We start from the raw sequence: 14,588 nt of genomic DNA on the forward strand, positions 1-14,588 counted from the left end.
CACTTGAGTGTGTAGGCCAGAACTTAACCTTTTGGATTTCCTTCTTAATGCAATGTTTCCCATGAACATTTTACTAACAGAAGGTGTTCCCATCCAGAAAAAATAGATCTGGGACATTAAACTTACCACAATGTAAAACAGAGCACTTTAAATTTCAAATGTATGTTAAATGTCTACCACCAGAAAAAATAGTTTTGAAAATTGTAGCTAATCTTGGGCTGGTAACTGAGTCTCATCTAACACTAAAACTGCAAAAAGCAGAAAGAGATATGATGGGAGGTAGTAATGTACTTTTCTTGTTTTTTTAAAAAAAATAAATAGTAATTATGTATTGGTGTCTGTCAGCTTATGTGAAAGTGGATGGTAATTTTGTACCAGAAGGAGTCCTTCTAAAAAAACCCCCTGAAACAGTGATTTTAACACAAATTGGTCAGCATTTAAAACAGAAGGGGCGGATGAGGGAAAAGAAAAGCTGCTGTCTTGAATGTAGGCTTCAGAAGCACACACCATCTTAGACATGTTGAAATAATAGTTTTAAATGCTCATGCTCACAGTCAGCCCAACCTTCTTAAAGCAATTGGCAGTAGTATCTTGGGATAAAAGAGAGTAATATGAAAATCCCAAAGTTTTTAAACAGAAACTAATTCATCTTCTGGAACACCACATCATTAACAGGTACATTTCATCATTGGCCCTGCACACACAGGTGCAGAGTGTTTTGCACACAGAGCATAGTAAAAAGGGATGAGCTAAACAAGGAAAGTCCAATGCTGCATGAACAAGAATGCTACTATCCACCTGCCAGGTTAGTGCTGGGGTGAGGCCTAAACTGGAGAGCATCATTAAGTGCTGCATTAGCATGAAGATCTAACTTAAGCCCATCTCTTGTCAGATATGTTTTTCATCCACATCCCCCCCTTTCTTTATACTACACTTGAGGAAAAATTTACTAGCACGTACAGGCCATCAACCACCGCTCATCTCTGCATGGTTGGAGCAGCAGCATGCTTCTCCAGCCTCTTCAGTGCTTTCTCTTCAACATTTTTCTTTCCTAACTAATAAATGCTCCAACTTTCCCAGGAGTGAACTGATGATCAGGGATCCTAGTTTTTAGTGGAAAAAAAAAAATTCAATAAAAAACCCCCATACAAATCCATGTTTTTCCACAATTAAAATGAAACACTGAACTTCAGTTTCCCTAGCCACTATATACATAGGTATCAGTTGAACACAGCGTTCCAGTTGGAATGCTCACATCACAGGGCATTGTTTCTTTACTGTTGTCGATGGCCCTACTGTTTTAGCCTTTTGTTTTTGTTTCTTTTTATGTTTAGCGCTTTCCACGTGTTCAAAAATTGTCCGCCTTTGAAGGTAATCTACAGCCTTGCCGCACACTGTACAGAACAGCACATTACCAGCAACGTGAAATTTGTCCTTTGCAAACTCAGTGACACAGTCTTTAGGGGTGATTTTTAAAGTTTTTGGCATCTTTTCCTAACTTTAATTAGTCAGATCTGGAGGCTGAAGTGAAATTCGAGATGCGTTAAAACATGAATGCCTATACGCCGTTGCGTAACCTCTGTATGCTGGAAGTAGTTTATTGGAGTATGTTTAGCTATGTAAATTTAAAGCACATTCAAAAAAATCAACCATAAGAGGGGGAGGTTGCACACATTGAATAAGACGTGACATTGGTACTTTATTAACTAAATTTTACTGAATGTGTTTGATGATGTAATAGGATATTTAGCACTGAACAAGTGAGCTAGAGCAAAGATCCAGGCAGATGGGATAATACAGTAACTTGTGATGATATAAACTAGATCTGGGAGAATAATGATTGAAGTTTTTTCTAGTTACAAAATCCAAATGCATTCAAGCAACTGTTCCGGTTATTAGTAATTACCCTCTGGGATATTTCAGGGACTCTCTTCACTGTTATTCCAAAATAGGGGCCTGACCCTGCCAACACTTACTACCCAGCGTAAGGCCTGATTCAAACAGTCATCCCTATTCAACAAAGGACTTAAGCACATCCTTAACTTTAAGGATGTGCTTCAGGGTTTAGCTGAACAGGGATGACTAGTATGTAATTAAATGCTTCGCTGAATTGGGGCCATTCTGCTTACTAACATAAGTAGTCTCATTCATTTCAGAAGCAGCCTATCACACTTAATCTCCAAGCTTTTAGATAGGATGCATTTTTCTAAATATGCTCTTGATATTCTTTTAAAAACTGCTCTCACAGTGCATAAGTGGTGTTTGTAATAAGCATACTCAGCACGTATTCTTTACATATTACCATGAGAGATTTAGGCCCCAATCCTGCAAACACTTGTTTGTATGCTCAGCTCCACACAAGTGGCACCCCTGAAATCAGTGGGATTACTCACTAAGCGTTTAAGTGATTTCTGCATAGCAGAAGCTCGGAGACGGAAAAACCATTAAGACAAAGCTCTATTACAAATTAAACTAGTTCTATTGTAGTGGTGCAGGATGTTGCAAAGGAACACATTTTTTCCAGCGACACCTATCAGTCTTTATCTGACAAAGCTTCATGAGAGATACTAACCTAAGCCCTGACCCCTGCAAACACTGATGCATGTGAACAGCTAAGTAAGTAGTCCCACTGAGTTTAAAACAGAACTATTTACCTGTAAAAGTTATTCATGTGTATATAAAAATGTGTTTACAGAATGAGGGACCCAGTTTGGACTTTCAGCTCTTTCTGATAAAGTGCTGGATGCGGTCAGCAGAGGGTGGCAAAGATGTTTGCTTTAAAAATACAGGACACATTTGTGATCACTCTGAATGTGTCTTTTATCACCAAGAAAATCAAACACCATTCGTGATGCACCACTCATTAAAACCTGTGATCCAATTTTAAAAAATATTTTATTTTTGAACCATTAAGGCAAAACCATAGCTTTAAATTAACCATCTTTACATTCATCAGTCTTACAGTATGACTTTTTAAGCGCATACGATTCTTACAAGTCATGACACAATCACTAATCAGCTCAATCCCTTATTCTTAAAGAGAGAAAAATCAGAATGTAAAATAAAAATTGGAAAAAAGTAACTCAATTTACATGTCTGTTTCCAGTCTGTTGATTTTAGAACATTCAGAATCCTTTATTTAGTAATTAAAAAAATTTCTTGTAGAAGTGCAAAAGACCTCTTAACTGTGTCTTTCCTACAAGTCCATATGTTACCAGGGCTTTCCATTCCCTCTTTTAAAACATCACCTGCACTGTTGTGACTAAAAAGTACTAGGGGATTTAACCTGAGTTACTGGTACTTTACAGGAAGACAGTCACTCAATGATAATTATTTTTGACTCCTCTGCACTTAGCAATATCTGCTACTAATGAGTTTGATACATTTTTCACTACACTTTTGTACATTTAATACAGTAAAAGGCACCCAAGAAAAGTTTGACAGACAACAGGAAACCCTGACATAAAATGTTTTTTATATTTGTGCTGAATTAACCACTTATGACCCCCCACAGGTAAGGATTTTAATTAACGGCAGCATTGACAAAAAAGTGATAATTTTTTTGTGCCACATTGGATACTATAGGTCATTCTAAAAAATTATAATGAACACCACTATGCAAGTACATTGGTGTGTTACATTAATAAAAAAATCATTCAACAGCTGTTTCTACTCCTGTTTCACTACTTTTAATCTGCAATGTAGATCATTTGAGAAGTCAATAAAACTGATCTTTGCTGTTTGACGACGTTTCTTTTGTGAAATCAGTAATATTACAACTTTGACTACTTCTCTGTAATTACCAAAGAAATAAATCAAGGCTTAAACACTCTGTTCCACTTCTGCAAGCCAAGGGGAATACTTAGTAGCTGTCTGTGGTTCAAGGACATAATGGAATCCTGGCTCATCAGCATGCTCCCCTTACACACTCACCCTGGGGGAATCAACTCCAGGAGTGGGAATGCATGAAAGCCTCTTTCCATGGCACCATTCTTCCCTTACCCCCTTCAGGTAATGCTGGCCAGTTGAGCATTAGCCACCCTGATTAGTAGAAGCTTCCTGAGTAGAAATGTCAGGGAATACTGGCAGTGTGTGTGGGGGGAAGGGGGTCAGGGACATGGCATCAAGACTAGTTAATAACCATTCTACTTTATTAGTGTGGAAAGCAGAAGGCAGTACGAAGTGGTGGGGCCTCAATGAAGGCAGTCCTGGCTTCCATGTGGCAAAATATACCTATGCTATGTAAATATGTCAGCGGTATTAAAGTACAGCTATGATGTATTTGAAGTTGACTTGTATACAAATCCAGCAATTTTATTACAGAAATCTTCTTACAAAGCCAAGTTAGGGGGAAAAAACAAACAGATAGTGGATACTTTTACTGAACTCATATGCAGTCAATTAGGATGCCCCATTTGCTTACTGTCAGTGTTTCAGCTGGTTAATATTGTTCCAAACCCAAGTACTTTAGCCTCCGGAAGGTAAACGATAACATTCCGAGTCACCACGTAATTTTTTACAGCAATTATGAGTCAGGATTTTTCAAATGTGTGTAACAATGGGAGCCAACATGCATAGCAAGAGGAGCATATACTCCAAAATGCTTACATTACATTAAATAAATTGGGCCAAATCTTGCAGTCCTTACTCAGGGCCAGTCCTGCAACTAATATTCCTGTGAGTAGTCATTACTTAGGCAAGTAGTCCCAATGGGTACAGGCTTCTCACGTTGTTGAGGATTGGGACCTTGGTGTTTACCTTGGCAAATCAGCAAGACTGAAGGATTTGGCCCTGTGTCTTCAGCATTAATTATTCTGTTGCTCCATTACATCTTTCCCTGCAATTGTGATCTGACAGGCAGACAAACTTAAGAAAGGTACAAGAGGCCAGGATTGAAATAGATTCAGAAACTGAAAGAAGCCTTAATAAAACTATTAAACACATTGATATTGCTTAGAAAAGCACCTTGCCCCTGGGATGGTTTTAGTTAACAGGAAACACTTCTATTATATAGTTACAGTATAACATGACATAGTTGATGTAGCTCTTTGCAGGTTTTACTTTACTGCTGCCTCAGACCGTTAATCCAGTGCAGAAAAAATAGATTACCAAAATAAAACATAGTATATCTTTTACAAATAAGTTCTTAATAAAAGTTTGACACATCGATGAACACAGAGGACTTGGATGATAATATATCATCTACAATTTTAAAGTTGCACCAACATTATAAGATGTGATATTATGTACTGCAAACAAAACAGCAACAAATATAAATCATGGCTAGAACAATTAGAACATACTGTGCTTGTTCTGGGTGTCATTTTTGAATTCTTCAGAATAAAATTCAACCATTACAAATAATTAACTTAGTGTCTATGGCCTGATCCTGCATCAGGATTTGCTACAAGAGATCCCTGCAAACATGGAATTCTACCTTAGGCACGGGATGCAGAATCAGGGCCTATATATAGATTGTCTTAGTCTATATCTAAAGCAGTGGTTTCCCGCCTCCCTGGGGTCCGCAGACTTACATCTAAGGGGTCTGCGAAAGGTTGTCTTTACCATAGAACACGGTTTTCATCCTTGTGGTCAGTGGACCACCAAGGGTCTGCAGACTATGGCTAAGATTTCCAAAGAGGTCCATACCTCCATTTGAAATTTTTTAGGGGTCCGAAAATTAAAAAAAGGTTGAAAACCACTGATCTAAAGTCATAAGGAAAAAAGGACTGTTTCTATAGAAAAATTAATAAATGACTTCCAAGTTATTGCATATTTTAATTACTTAGTTTTCATTGTATAGTCAGTTACATATTTTGAAATGTCTAAGAAATCATAGTTCAACCTCAGTGTGTGTGGCACCAAAATTAATTTATATATAAACAAAATCAATAGGACAGCTTTATTCCTGTTACGCCAAAAATCAACTCACAAAATTTAAGTATAAATTATGAGAGAAACGTAGGTCTACAGGAATTATATAAAAACAACCTCTCTTTAGTTTTCCGACTAGGCTTGTAATTAAAACAAAATACTGCAGTGCATGGAAAGATGAAAGTGGTTCTGAAATCCACCCTACACCTTGGTGAGTTTGAGCCACAAACCTTAATTATGTTAACTAAATATTTTACAGCTACAGCTTATCCTGTGCCAGACTTACTTGTATCAAAAGAGAAATCAAAGGAAGTCTACATTCTACATACAAATATTTTCAAACCTTGTTTACAACTGCAAATAGTCACGCATTGATATGTCCCAAAGTTTTGCACAACACTTGCCCAACTTGCCCTCCACCGCCCTGTGAACTACACTTTGGAGCAATTAGGTGCTCCAAGTGATGCCTCATCAGCCAAATTAGTAATGGAGCAGCTGAACTCTATAAGGAGACTGTCTGAGTAGTATAAGAAGGAAGCAACCAAGAGTGTTCTCTCTCTGGGGAAGGCTTGAGATCTCTACAGGTTAGAAAGGACCCTACATGTGGAAGAGCAGGGGGTAAACACTGAACTGGGGCTTAGAAGTAGTACGCAGAAGCCTGAGGGGAAACTATCAGAGAAGAGAGACAGTAGGAGAAATCCTATTAGCTTTGCAAAGAGAGCTGGTGAGTGCCTCTGGACAGGAAAGGCCTGCAGTTTGAAACTAGTTTCTAGGGAGGGAGCAGGAAGGTGGAAAGTCCTTTGAAAAGGAGTAAGTTTGTGGGGAGGGAATAGTGAATGCAGGCAATTTGGAACAAGAGACTGATAAACCCCAGCGTGGATGGGGAACAGCAGCCAATGCTGAGGTGGCAGGGTGGTTCATGACTGTTTCTCGGTAAGAGAAGAACAAGAGTCCAGAGAGACAAACTATTCGCTGAGACTGTTTCTTTGTGTTAGTTTCTGTTTACTTATTGGAATCCTCTGGATGAGGGCTCTAAAATGGTAAAAGTCTGGCTCAGGACTCATTTCCACAGATGGAGTGGAAACTGAGGCAGAGTCCAGGGCAAGGGAGCATGACAGTCCTTTATACAGTTTATGGCAATTAAGTCCACAAACAAATTAATAGCATCTTTAACTTGGGACCTTGTGGCCCTTACTCAAACAAGTATTCACATTGTGGCTAAGGGTTTGCAAAATCAGGCCCATAGTGTTTCACTTAAATAATTTACATATTTTCTTTAAAGCTTTTGTGGTGTAATTTACTAAAAGTTTGTCTTGCAATTATATTTGTATATTTTACAAATGGAAGTTTAAAGAAACTATCACATTCAGTTTAAAAACAAAAGATAAAACCGAACAATACCAGTAACCTTAGTTCAAACCTCCATATTATAAATTTAACCATTCACTACCTGAGGGTTAACAAACTTGATTAAACACAGATATTCAAATTTGAATGTGGTTATTAAAATAGCACTGAGGTACAGGCAAGCCTCATATTGTGCCTTTCAATTCAACAAGCCTTAATAAACAATTATGGCTTTGAATGAAGTACCAATTTTATGACATACTCAACATTTCATTAATTTTATTATAAAATAGTACAATGGCTATTAAGTGCTTTTAAATAACTGCTGATTTTTTCTTCTTTAAAAACGTTCAGGTAGAAGCTTTGTGACTGAAAATTAAGGGACAAACTGAGCTGAAACGGAAGAGGACTAGAAATAATTTAGGTAGCTACAATGCAATCTTCTCCAACTGCCTTGTCTAAGACTTCTTACCCTAAAGCTGACCATTAGAAATGAAAGACAACATAGAAATGCTAGTTCAGTCTGGGACCTAATTCTAGCAATGAGTAAACCTTCAGAGATTTAGTATTTAAGATAAACAAATACATGTTTAGATGCTTATCTTAACCCCATGAGTCTACAAACTTGTGTTAGAAATCTCATGAGAATGGACTCTGGTACAATTGCTGGTATTTCCTAAATCTGTTTGGGCCAGAAATAGTGCAAACATAAGCTCTTTGGCAGCATTTCAACACTTTAGCAGCTGGCTGGAACCAGAAACCCAAAGGCACAGGAAAATGAAAATTAAGACATTTTTAAATGCCAAAAAAGTTCAGTTTGACTAAATGGAAAACATTCTGGTTGGTTGTCATTTTAATTCTAGTGCATTTAAAATAGAGATGGTGTCCTGAAATTAAGGGATATTTTGGTATCCACAAGTAACTTCATTTGTATTAACGCAGGTTGCACGCAGTCACTTTGAAATTAGAATAAAAGCTTTGAATAGAATAACCAAATGAATTAAAATTAAGGTTATACAATTTCCCCTAAAACCTGCTGCTAGTCAGAGTAATGATGTACCAAACAGGCCAGCAAGTCTGTAATAGTGTTCTCTTTTAAGACAGATCACTTTTTCTTGTATAGAATTGATTTAAAAAGAACAACACAACTAAAGCTTGAATGATTTGACTCCTTTGTGCATGATGAAAGTTACTCAGGAATCTGTTTACAGTTAGTTCAAACTGTAAACTTTCACAAAAGCAGCCATCTTGAAAATCAAATTTGTTAGAGTCTACTGTGATAATCTGTTGAGGTAGCTGAGCTATATCTGTGACAAATGTAATGCTAAAATAAAGTTCTGTATACTAATACTAAATTTACAGTTGAGACTATTGTTCTGTGACTTGTATTCTAGGAAGGCAGTATAGGTATCTCTGTAGTGCACTCAGTAGAATCTCCCAGAATGTTAAGATCTGTTAACATCTTGTTCAAGTTTGTGTAACCCCTAGACAAATACTTTTTGTACATATATTTTAAATGCTAATTGTAGCTCTTTAAAACTCATCAAAATTCAAATAGTTATGGAAACTATCCAAAACATTAGCTGGTCTTGAAATGCGACTGCTGTTTTTTCCTATTTAAAAACTTTTAGATGTTTGATGAATGAATTTCTAGATCAGGAACTTTGCTGATAAACAAAGAGGCTCTGGATTGCTACTGTTGTAATCAGGTTCACACCAAGTGTGCTGTTCAGACTGTTACACACATGTGGGTGCTGCATACATCAAGAATACTGAAAGAGATGCCAACTACAGCCGTAGAGACCACCAGTAGGGGTAGCACTATTGGTGTTAAGTGTGAAAATACATGATGTGATAGCATGCATGTTGACATACTCAGACACTCGTAGTCATAGCATATACACGTGGAGGTGGGACAGCATACTGCCTCACCTGGGGAGCTGTGGTGTGTACCAAATGTAACTAAACAAGAGCATTAGCGAGGTTAATAGGTTCTGCTCCACCTTTGTACTTGGTATCAGACAAAGTGGCACCAGGAAGACCTAGCGTTTATGAAAGATTGAAGGAAAATGAGATTGTTTCATTCAGCAGATGAGGTGGGAATGGACAAAACAAAAAAAGTCTCCTTAACCACCAGGCAGCAAGGAATTAACTGTTAGGGCTCATAACAGAGCAGGTATTCATAATGGCTGATGGTCAAAGACTTAATTATGGGGACTACTATTAGTCAAACAACTAAAACTGAGTCAGCTGCATCACACCCCCTTACAGGACAAACATTCTGAGGGTTTGAGTTTTGAGGAACAAATGCTTTCATCTAAGCTTTATAAACAGTAGTAACTCCATATGCATATCATCTACCTGAAGAGGCAATTCTAGCATTGCACTGAAGTTTGTCTCTCTCTGAAAAGTGCTGTCCTTGCTCAACCATCCAGGCAACAAAACATCACATTTTATCCCAAATGGCAAAACCAAAAATTCATCATTCACTGTAATAGTTATTCATTCTGGGACAAACCTACCTCCCCCTCAACGGAAGCACAGCAACTTAGTCAGTGGAATCACTGTGATTCTTCTGTACCGTGTGCATTCTGGACAGCACTGAACTTGACTCCACACTGGCTTCCTCCAAAGCAGTGCAGACTAGTGGCTGGTGGTAGGAATGGTGAGGTATGGGCAAGGGTATAGCCAGTGTGACAATGATTATGTGGCTCCACCAGTCTAATCACCTACATGGAGAAAAGTAAGTGTAATGGGTGCTGCTCAATAGGGTAAAAATGTTGCCCTCCCTGACTCCCATGGACATTTCCCTGAGCAATGTTTGTTTATTTAAGGTCTGTGCAGAGGTCCAGAATTTGGACCTGTATGAAAGTTGGAAACAAACAGGGAGAGTGTACAGGAAATGCAATGAACCCAGAACAAGTCTGAAATAAATTTCCAGAAGGACAGATAACAATAATAGGAAGCTGAAGTATTTTAACAGATCCAGAGCATTCAGGTCCATATTTAACTTGAGAACTCAAATACTGGCAACTCTTACGACTTCATTATGAGTCTTGCAATATTTGACTTTATTTAAAGCCCCATCTTCAAGAAAGAAGTGATTATGTGAGAATCTCAGCCTTCACTTAAGTTCCTAGCCCTCATTCTTGGGAGTAGTTTGAAATTGTGACCTAAAAGCCCCTAAAGCTCAGAAGCTAAAAGACCACCCTCGCCCCCAGAATCCAAGATATTATCTATCTTATAGTTTTTAAGCCAACCTCATAATTTTTTGGCATCTGACTCATGATTTTTGAACTTTTGCAACTGGCAATGGGCATTTTTAGTAACAGAAAGTACCACTGCTGAAATCCTCTCATTTTTCTGAAGAGACACCATGTACTGCAATAATACATAAAAGGAGATCATTTCTCAATTCACTATTTTCTGATAAAACATGAAAATCTATTCGCTAATTGAATAGATAAGGCAGATGTACTATATCCATACTTTTGATTGTGGAAAGAAAAAATGGCGGATGGGAAAGGTAGTATGCATGTCATCATTTTGTATGCATGCATTCTTTACTTTTTCCCTCCCCCAGACACATACTCCAGTTTGAGCTGTGTGCGCCTGAGAAGTTACATAAGCACAGAAACTGCAATAGATTCCAAACACACTGATGGAAGTATAGATGATTTGTTTTTAACACTTGTAATGTATAAGTTGAAAAAAATCACTCTAATCATCTTACAATATGTAAGGCTCAGATGACCAAAAGCCTAACTGTACCAACAAGTCTCTAGCAGAAACAAGTTCAATGATAAAAACAGAGATCACGGTTCTGTGTTCTGGGATTCATCAAACCTTACACCCAAGTTGATTCTGTTAGTGAAGGGTTATGATTCTGAGGCCTTGAAACCATGCTGCAATAAAGCAGACATGAAAACTGACCCTTTTCTGCCACAGAAATTATTACTATGAAAGTATTGCTAAAATTGGCTGTCAAGATCATTGTTTTAACACCCAATAAAAGAAGATCAATAGAGAAACTGTCAGGGTAAAAAGGAAAAGAAAGGTAAGAGCAGAAAGAGACCATCTTTAATAAATATTTTAAATGTTACTCCCAAAAGAAACTCATGGCTAGCAGTTGTTTTCATTCTTTATACAGTAGTCTGCAAAGTGGCAGGATGGAGTTCCATGTCTATTTTGTTTCAATGATTTTCAGATTACATGTGCTCAGTTTACTGTACTATGATTATTCTAACTGCCAGTCCCGCAGACAACATGGACATAAACTCAAGCTGTGTTATTTTGGTTTACATCACCAGTAAGCAGTACACCATGGCTCAGATTCTGCCCTCAATTACATGAAACTATTTTCTCCAAGCTGTGCCCCCTTCCTTTACAACTGTGCAATCAGTGTCTACAAATTCTGCTTTCTGTACCTGTTGCCTCCAGTGTGGTAGAGTAAAAGGAGGCCAGAATATATTGCATTTAGAATTTAGTTAATTGTTCTGTTAACAATGTGTAAGGAGGAACAGAAGGCAGTTCACTAAGGTTTGAGGGGCTAATATAAGCAAAGAATGTAAAATAATATTTTTTTCAGAACAGTAAATATGTAACACTTTGAATACATATTGGTTGAAGATCTGTTAAGAATAAAGGTGCCATGTTTGTACAATCATTTTTCAGAGTAGACCACCACCTGAAGCTATTGTATTCTGACAATCTGGAATTCAGTTTCCCTGGGGCAAGAATCAGACTTCTGGGAGACTCCCCAAGTCCTGCTAATTCAAAATGGCATTTTAAAGTAAAAATTTCATCTTAAGCTATTAAGACTTCTCCAAGATGCACACAATACACTCCACCCAAAAGGAACTTTCCCCTAGTTTCATTAGAACACTTTTGAAAAAGCATTCCCCCACTGTAAAGTACAATTCACTAACAAGCATCTTGCTAAGATATCTTTTCTATAGTTTATAGAGTTGTACAGTTTAAGGCCAGAAAGGACCACTAGATCAACTAGTCTGACCTCCTGTATATCAGAGGACACCAGCATCACCCAGGACCCACACACTGATATTTTAGTTGGCCTAATTTTGGTCATTGGATATTACATCCCATGGGATACTAAAAGGGATCAAGGTGCACCTAAGTGCCTCAGGCTCCTGCAATGGCAGGGAAGCAATTATGTGAGTTACACCATGATAATCCTTTAACTTTTTAAAAAAAGACTTTTCAAAAGGCTAATCCTAAATTTACTTTAGTAGTACTATTCCTCCCATAATTCAGACAGCAACAAAGTAAATATCTTTCAAATAAATATACCTGTGCATGTATAGTTATACCCAGCCACTTGATACATCTAGCCTGACTCTTGTTTGAGAAAAAAATTGAAAGTGCTAGTTGGTTCTCAATAATGAACATGAAAGTATTTAAACCAAGAGTATATAATCTCTAGAAGATAGTGCATGTATCTTGAACAAATTTTGCCCTATTTGGTAAATTAATGCTCAATGACTAGCCCAATACAGAATATAATTTTGATCAATCAAGGTCTGTTTGTTAGTTAACAGATTCAGATTTGTTAAACATCTACTTGTTCAGTACATATACATTCTTGCTAACCCTCAAATTTCAAATTAACCAAAGCTTCTTATGAGCAAATTCATGAGCACTATGTAATTTCTCTAAAGTACTTAAAGAACCCACGACAAAAGAAGCATGACATTCCAGTTATCTACAATTTAGATTTTTTATGTTCTTGAATTAAGCACAGCCGATAACTGTACAAAGTAATTTTTCTCCAATCTATTATTAATATTGCTCTGGGCTTTAAATACTGTGGAAAAAATTACAAAAACCCCTTAATACATATCGCTGTAGATTTCTTGTAATAAAGGATGCAAGAGTGCATCAGATTCAGTCTTTTTGATTATCTGAACAAGTTGAGCATGCTCTGTGACAAGCTGTCGGAGGTCCGCCATTTTCTGGAGGAGTTTTGGGAAGAGGAAGATGTCATCAGGATGGTTGTTTTGCAAGTGAAGTTTTAGTACATGCACAATGCCCTCCTGCATCTTTTCAATGTATTCTACATTTACAAGACCAGGGCGATCTGTTCTCAAAACAAACAAACAAAAGAACACACGTCATATAATCTTACCATTGTTCATATTTTATCTGCATGTAAGGCCTGCTCCAGGGGCCCACTGAAGACAATGAGATTATTCCAATCGACACCAGTGATTTTGGATCAGGCCCAAAGTAAAATCTTGTCATCAGTGAACTTCTGAAATACAACTGAATAGCTATGGAATACTCTGTCAGGAGTACTGGTACAGACTAACTTTATTAAATAAAATAAAATAAATAAATAGGTCCTCATGACTTTTGCCAATGTTATTTCAAGATGGGCTGAAGAGAGAATTCTCTACGTGACTCACAAACCCTCTGCTATAGTACACGGGACATGTCTAGCCTGGATATCTGATTTTATGCTCTCTATATGAAGGTTGTGGGGTCTCCAATGCCAATCAGAAGGATAAATATGATTAAGCATTTGGGTGTTTTTAGTAAACTCTTTGGAACAGGGAAGATATTTTATTATGTTACTACAGTGCCAAACACAATGAGTCACCAATCTGGATTGGTACTTGATAGATATTACCATCCTGCAATTAATCATAGAGGAGGCTGGCAACACCATTTATTATTATTAAGATTATGAGACACTTCTCATTATCAGATCATGTTTTCAGTTGCTTGTAACTTTGACAAATATGTGGGCTGAAATTTTCCATGCCAGGTGTGTGCCTCGGGCTAGAACTTCAGCTGTTTCCAAGTATGAGGCTGGGAAAAACATATATGTTGTCCATGCTAAAAAAAAAAAAAAAAAAATCTTTTATTTGAAAAGATATAGCACACCTGTACTTTGGAACAGGGATTTCAAATTTGGCAAATGAAAGGGAGGCCTTTGTGTTAGGATGTGGGAGAAGGGGAGATGGATCTGACGAGGAGCATTGGTACACAGGGACTACTGGGACTGTCTGGGCAAACAGACTTGGACAAGGTGCCTCGGAGAGGGAGGGTGACAATGAAATTGGACAAGGAGCCTGGGTAGGGAAATTTGAACTAGGAGCATCAACTGGAGGCTGTGTTGGGGGAAAGAGACAGATTAGATGAAGAGCTGGTAGAAGGGGGGGGGGGGGGGGCGGGGACTGGGTATGGATGTTGAAGTTGACTGGGACTGGGGTGGTGAGTCCAGAAGGGCAAGACTACCACTTGCTGGGCAACGATATGCCTCAGAAGTGAAGATGACTGGCTAGGAGAGGACAGGAATGGGACAAGGAGTCAGGATGGGTGTAAGCATTATGATTAGGCTTGGA

General features: G+C 37.9%; 1 protein-coding gene across 1 annotated transcript in view; it reads right to left on the reverse strand.

The window, feature by feature from the left end:
• Positions 1-2,876: 2,876 nt before the first annotated feature.
• The window catches only part of PPARA (peroxisome proliferator activated receptor alpha), a 75,449-nt gene continuing 63,737 nt past the window's right edge, over positions 2,877-14,588 (reverse strand). The window contains 1 exon segment of the mRNA XM_007058252.4: positions 2,877-13,318. Within this exon segment, the coding sequence (XP_007058314.1) occupies positions 13,071-13,318 (248 nt within the window). The 3' untranslated portion in view covers positions 2,877-13,070.

The sequence above is a fragment of the Chelonia mydas genome, chromosome 1, assembly GCF_015237465.2.
Source record: "Chelonia mydas isolate rCheMyd1 chromosome 1, rCheMyd1.pri.v2, whole genome shotgun sequence".
NCBI classification, from domain to species: domain Eukaryota; kingdom Metazoa; phylum Chordata; order Testudines; family Cheloniidae; genus Chelonia; species Chelonia mydas.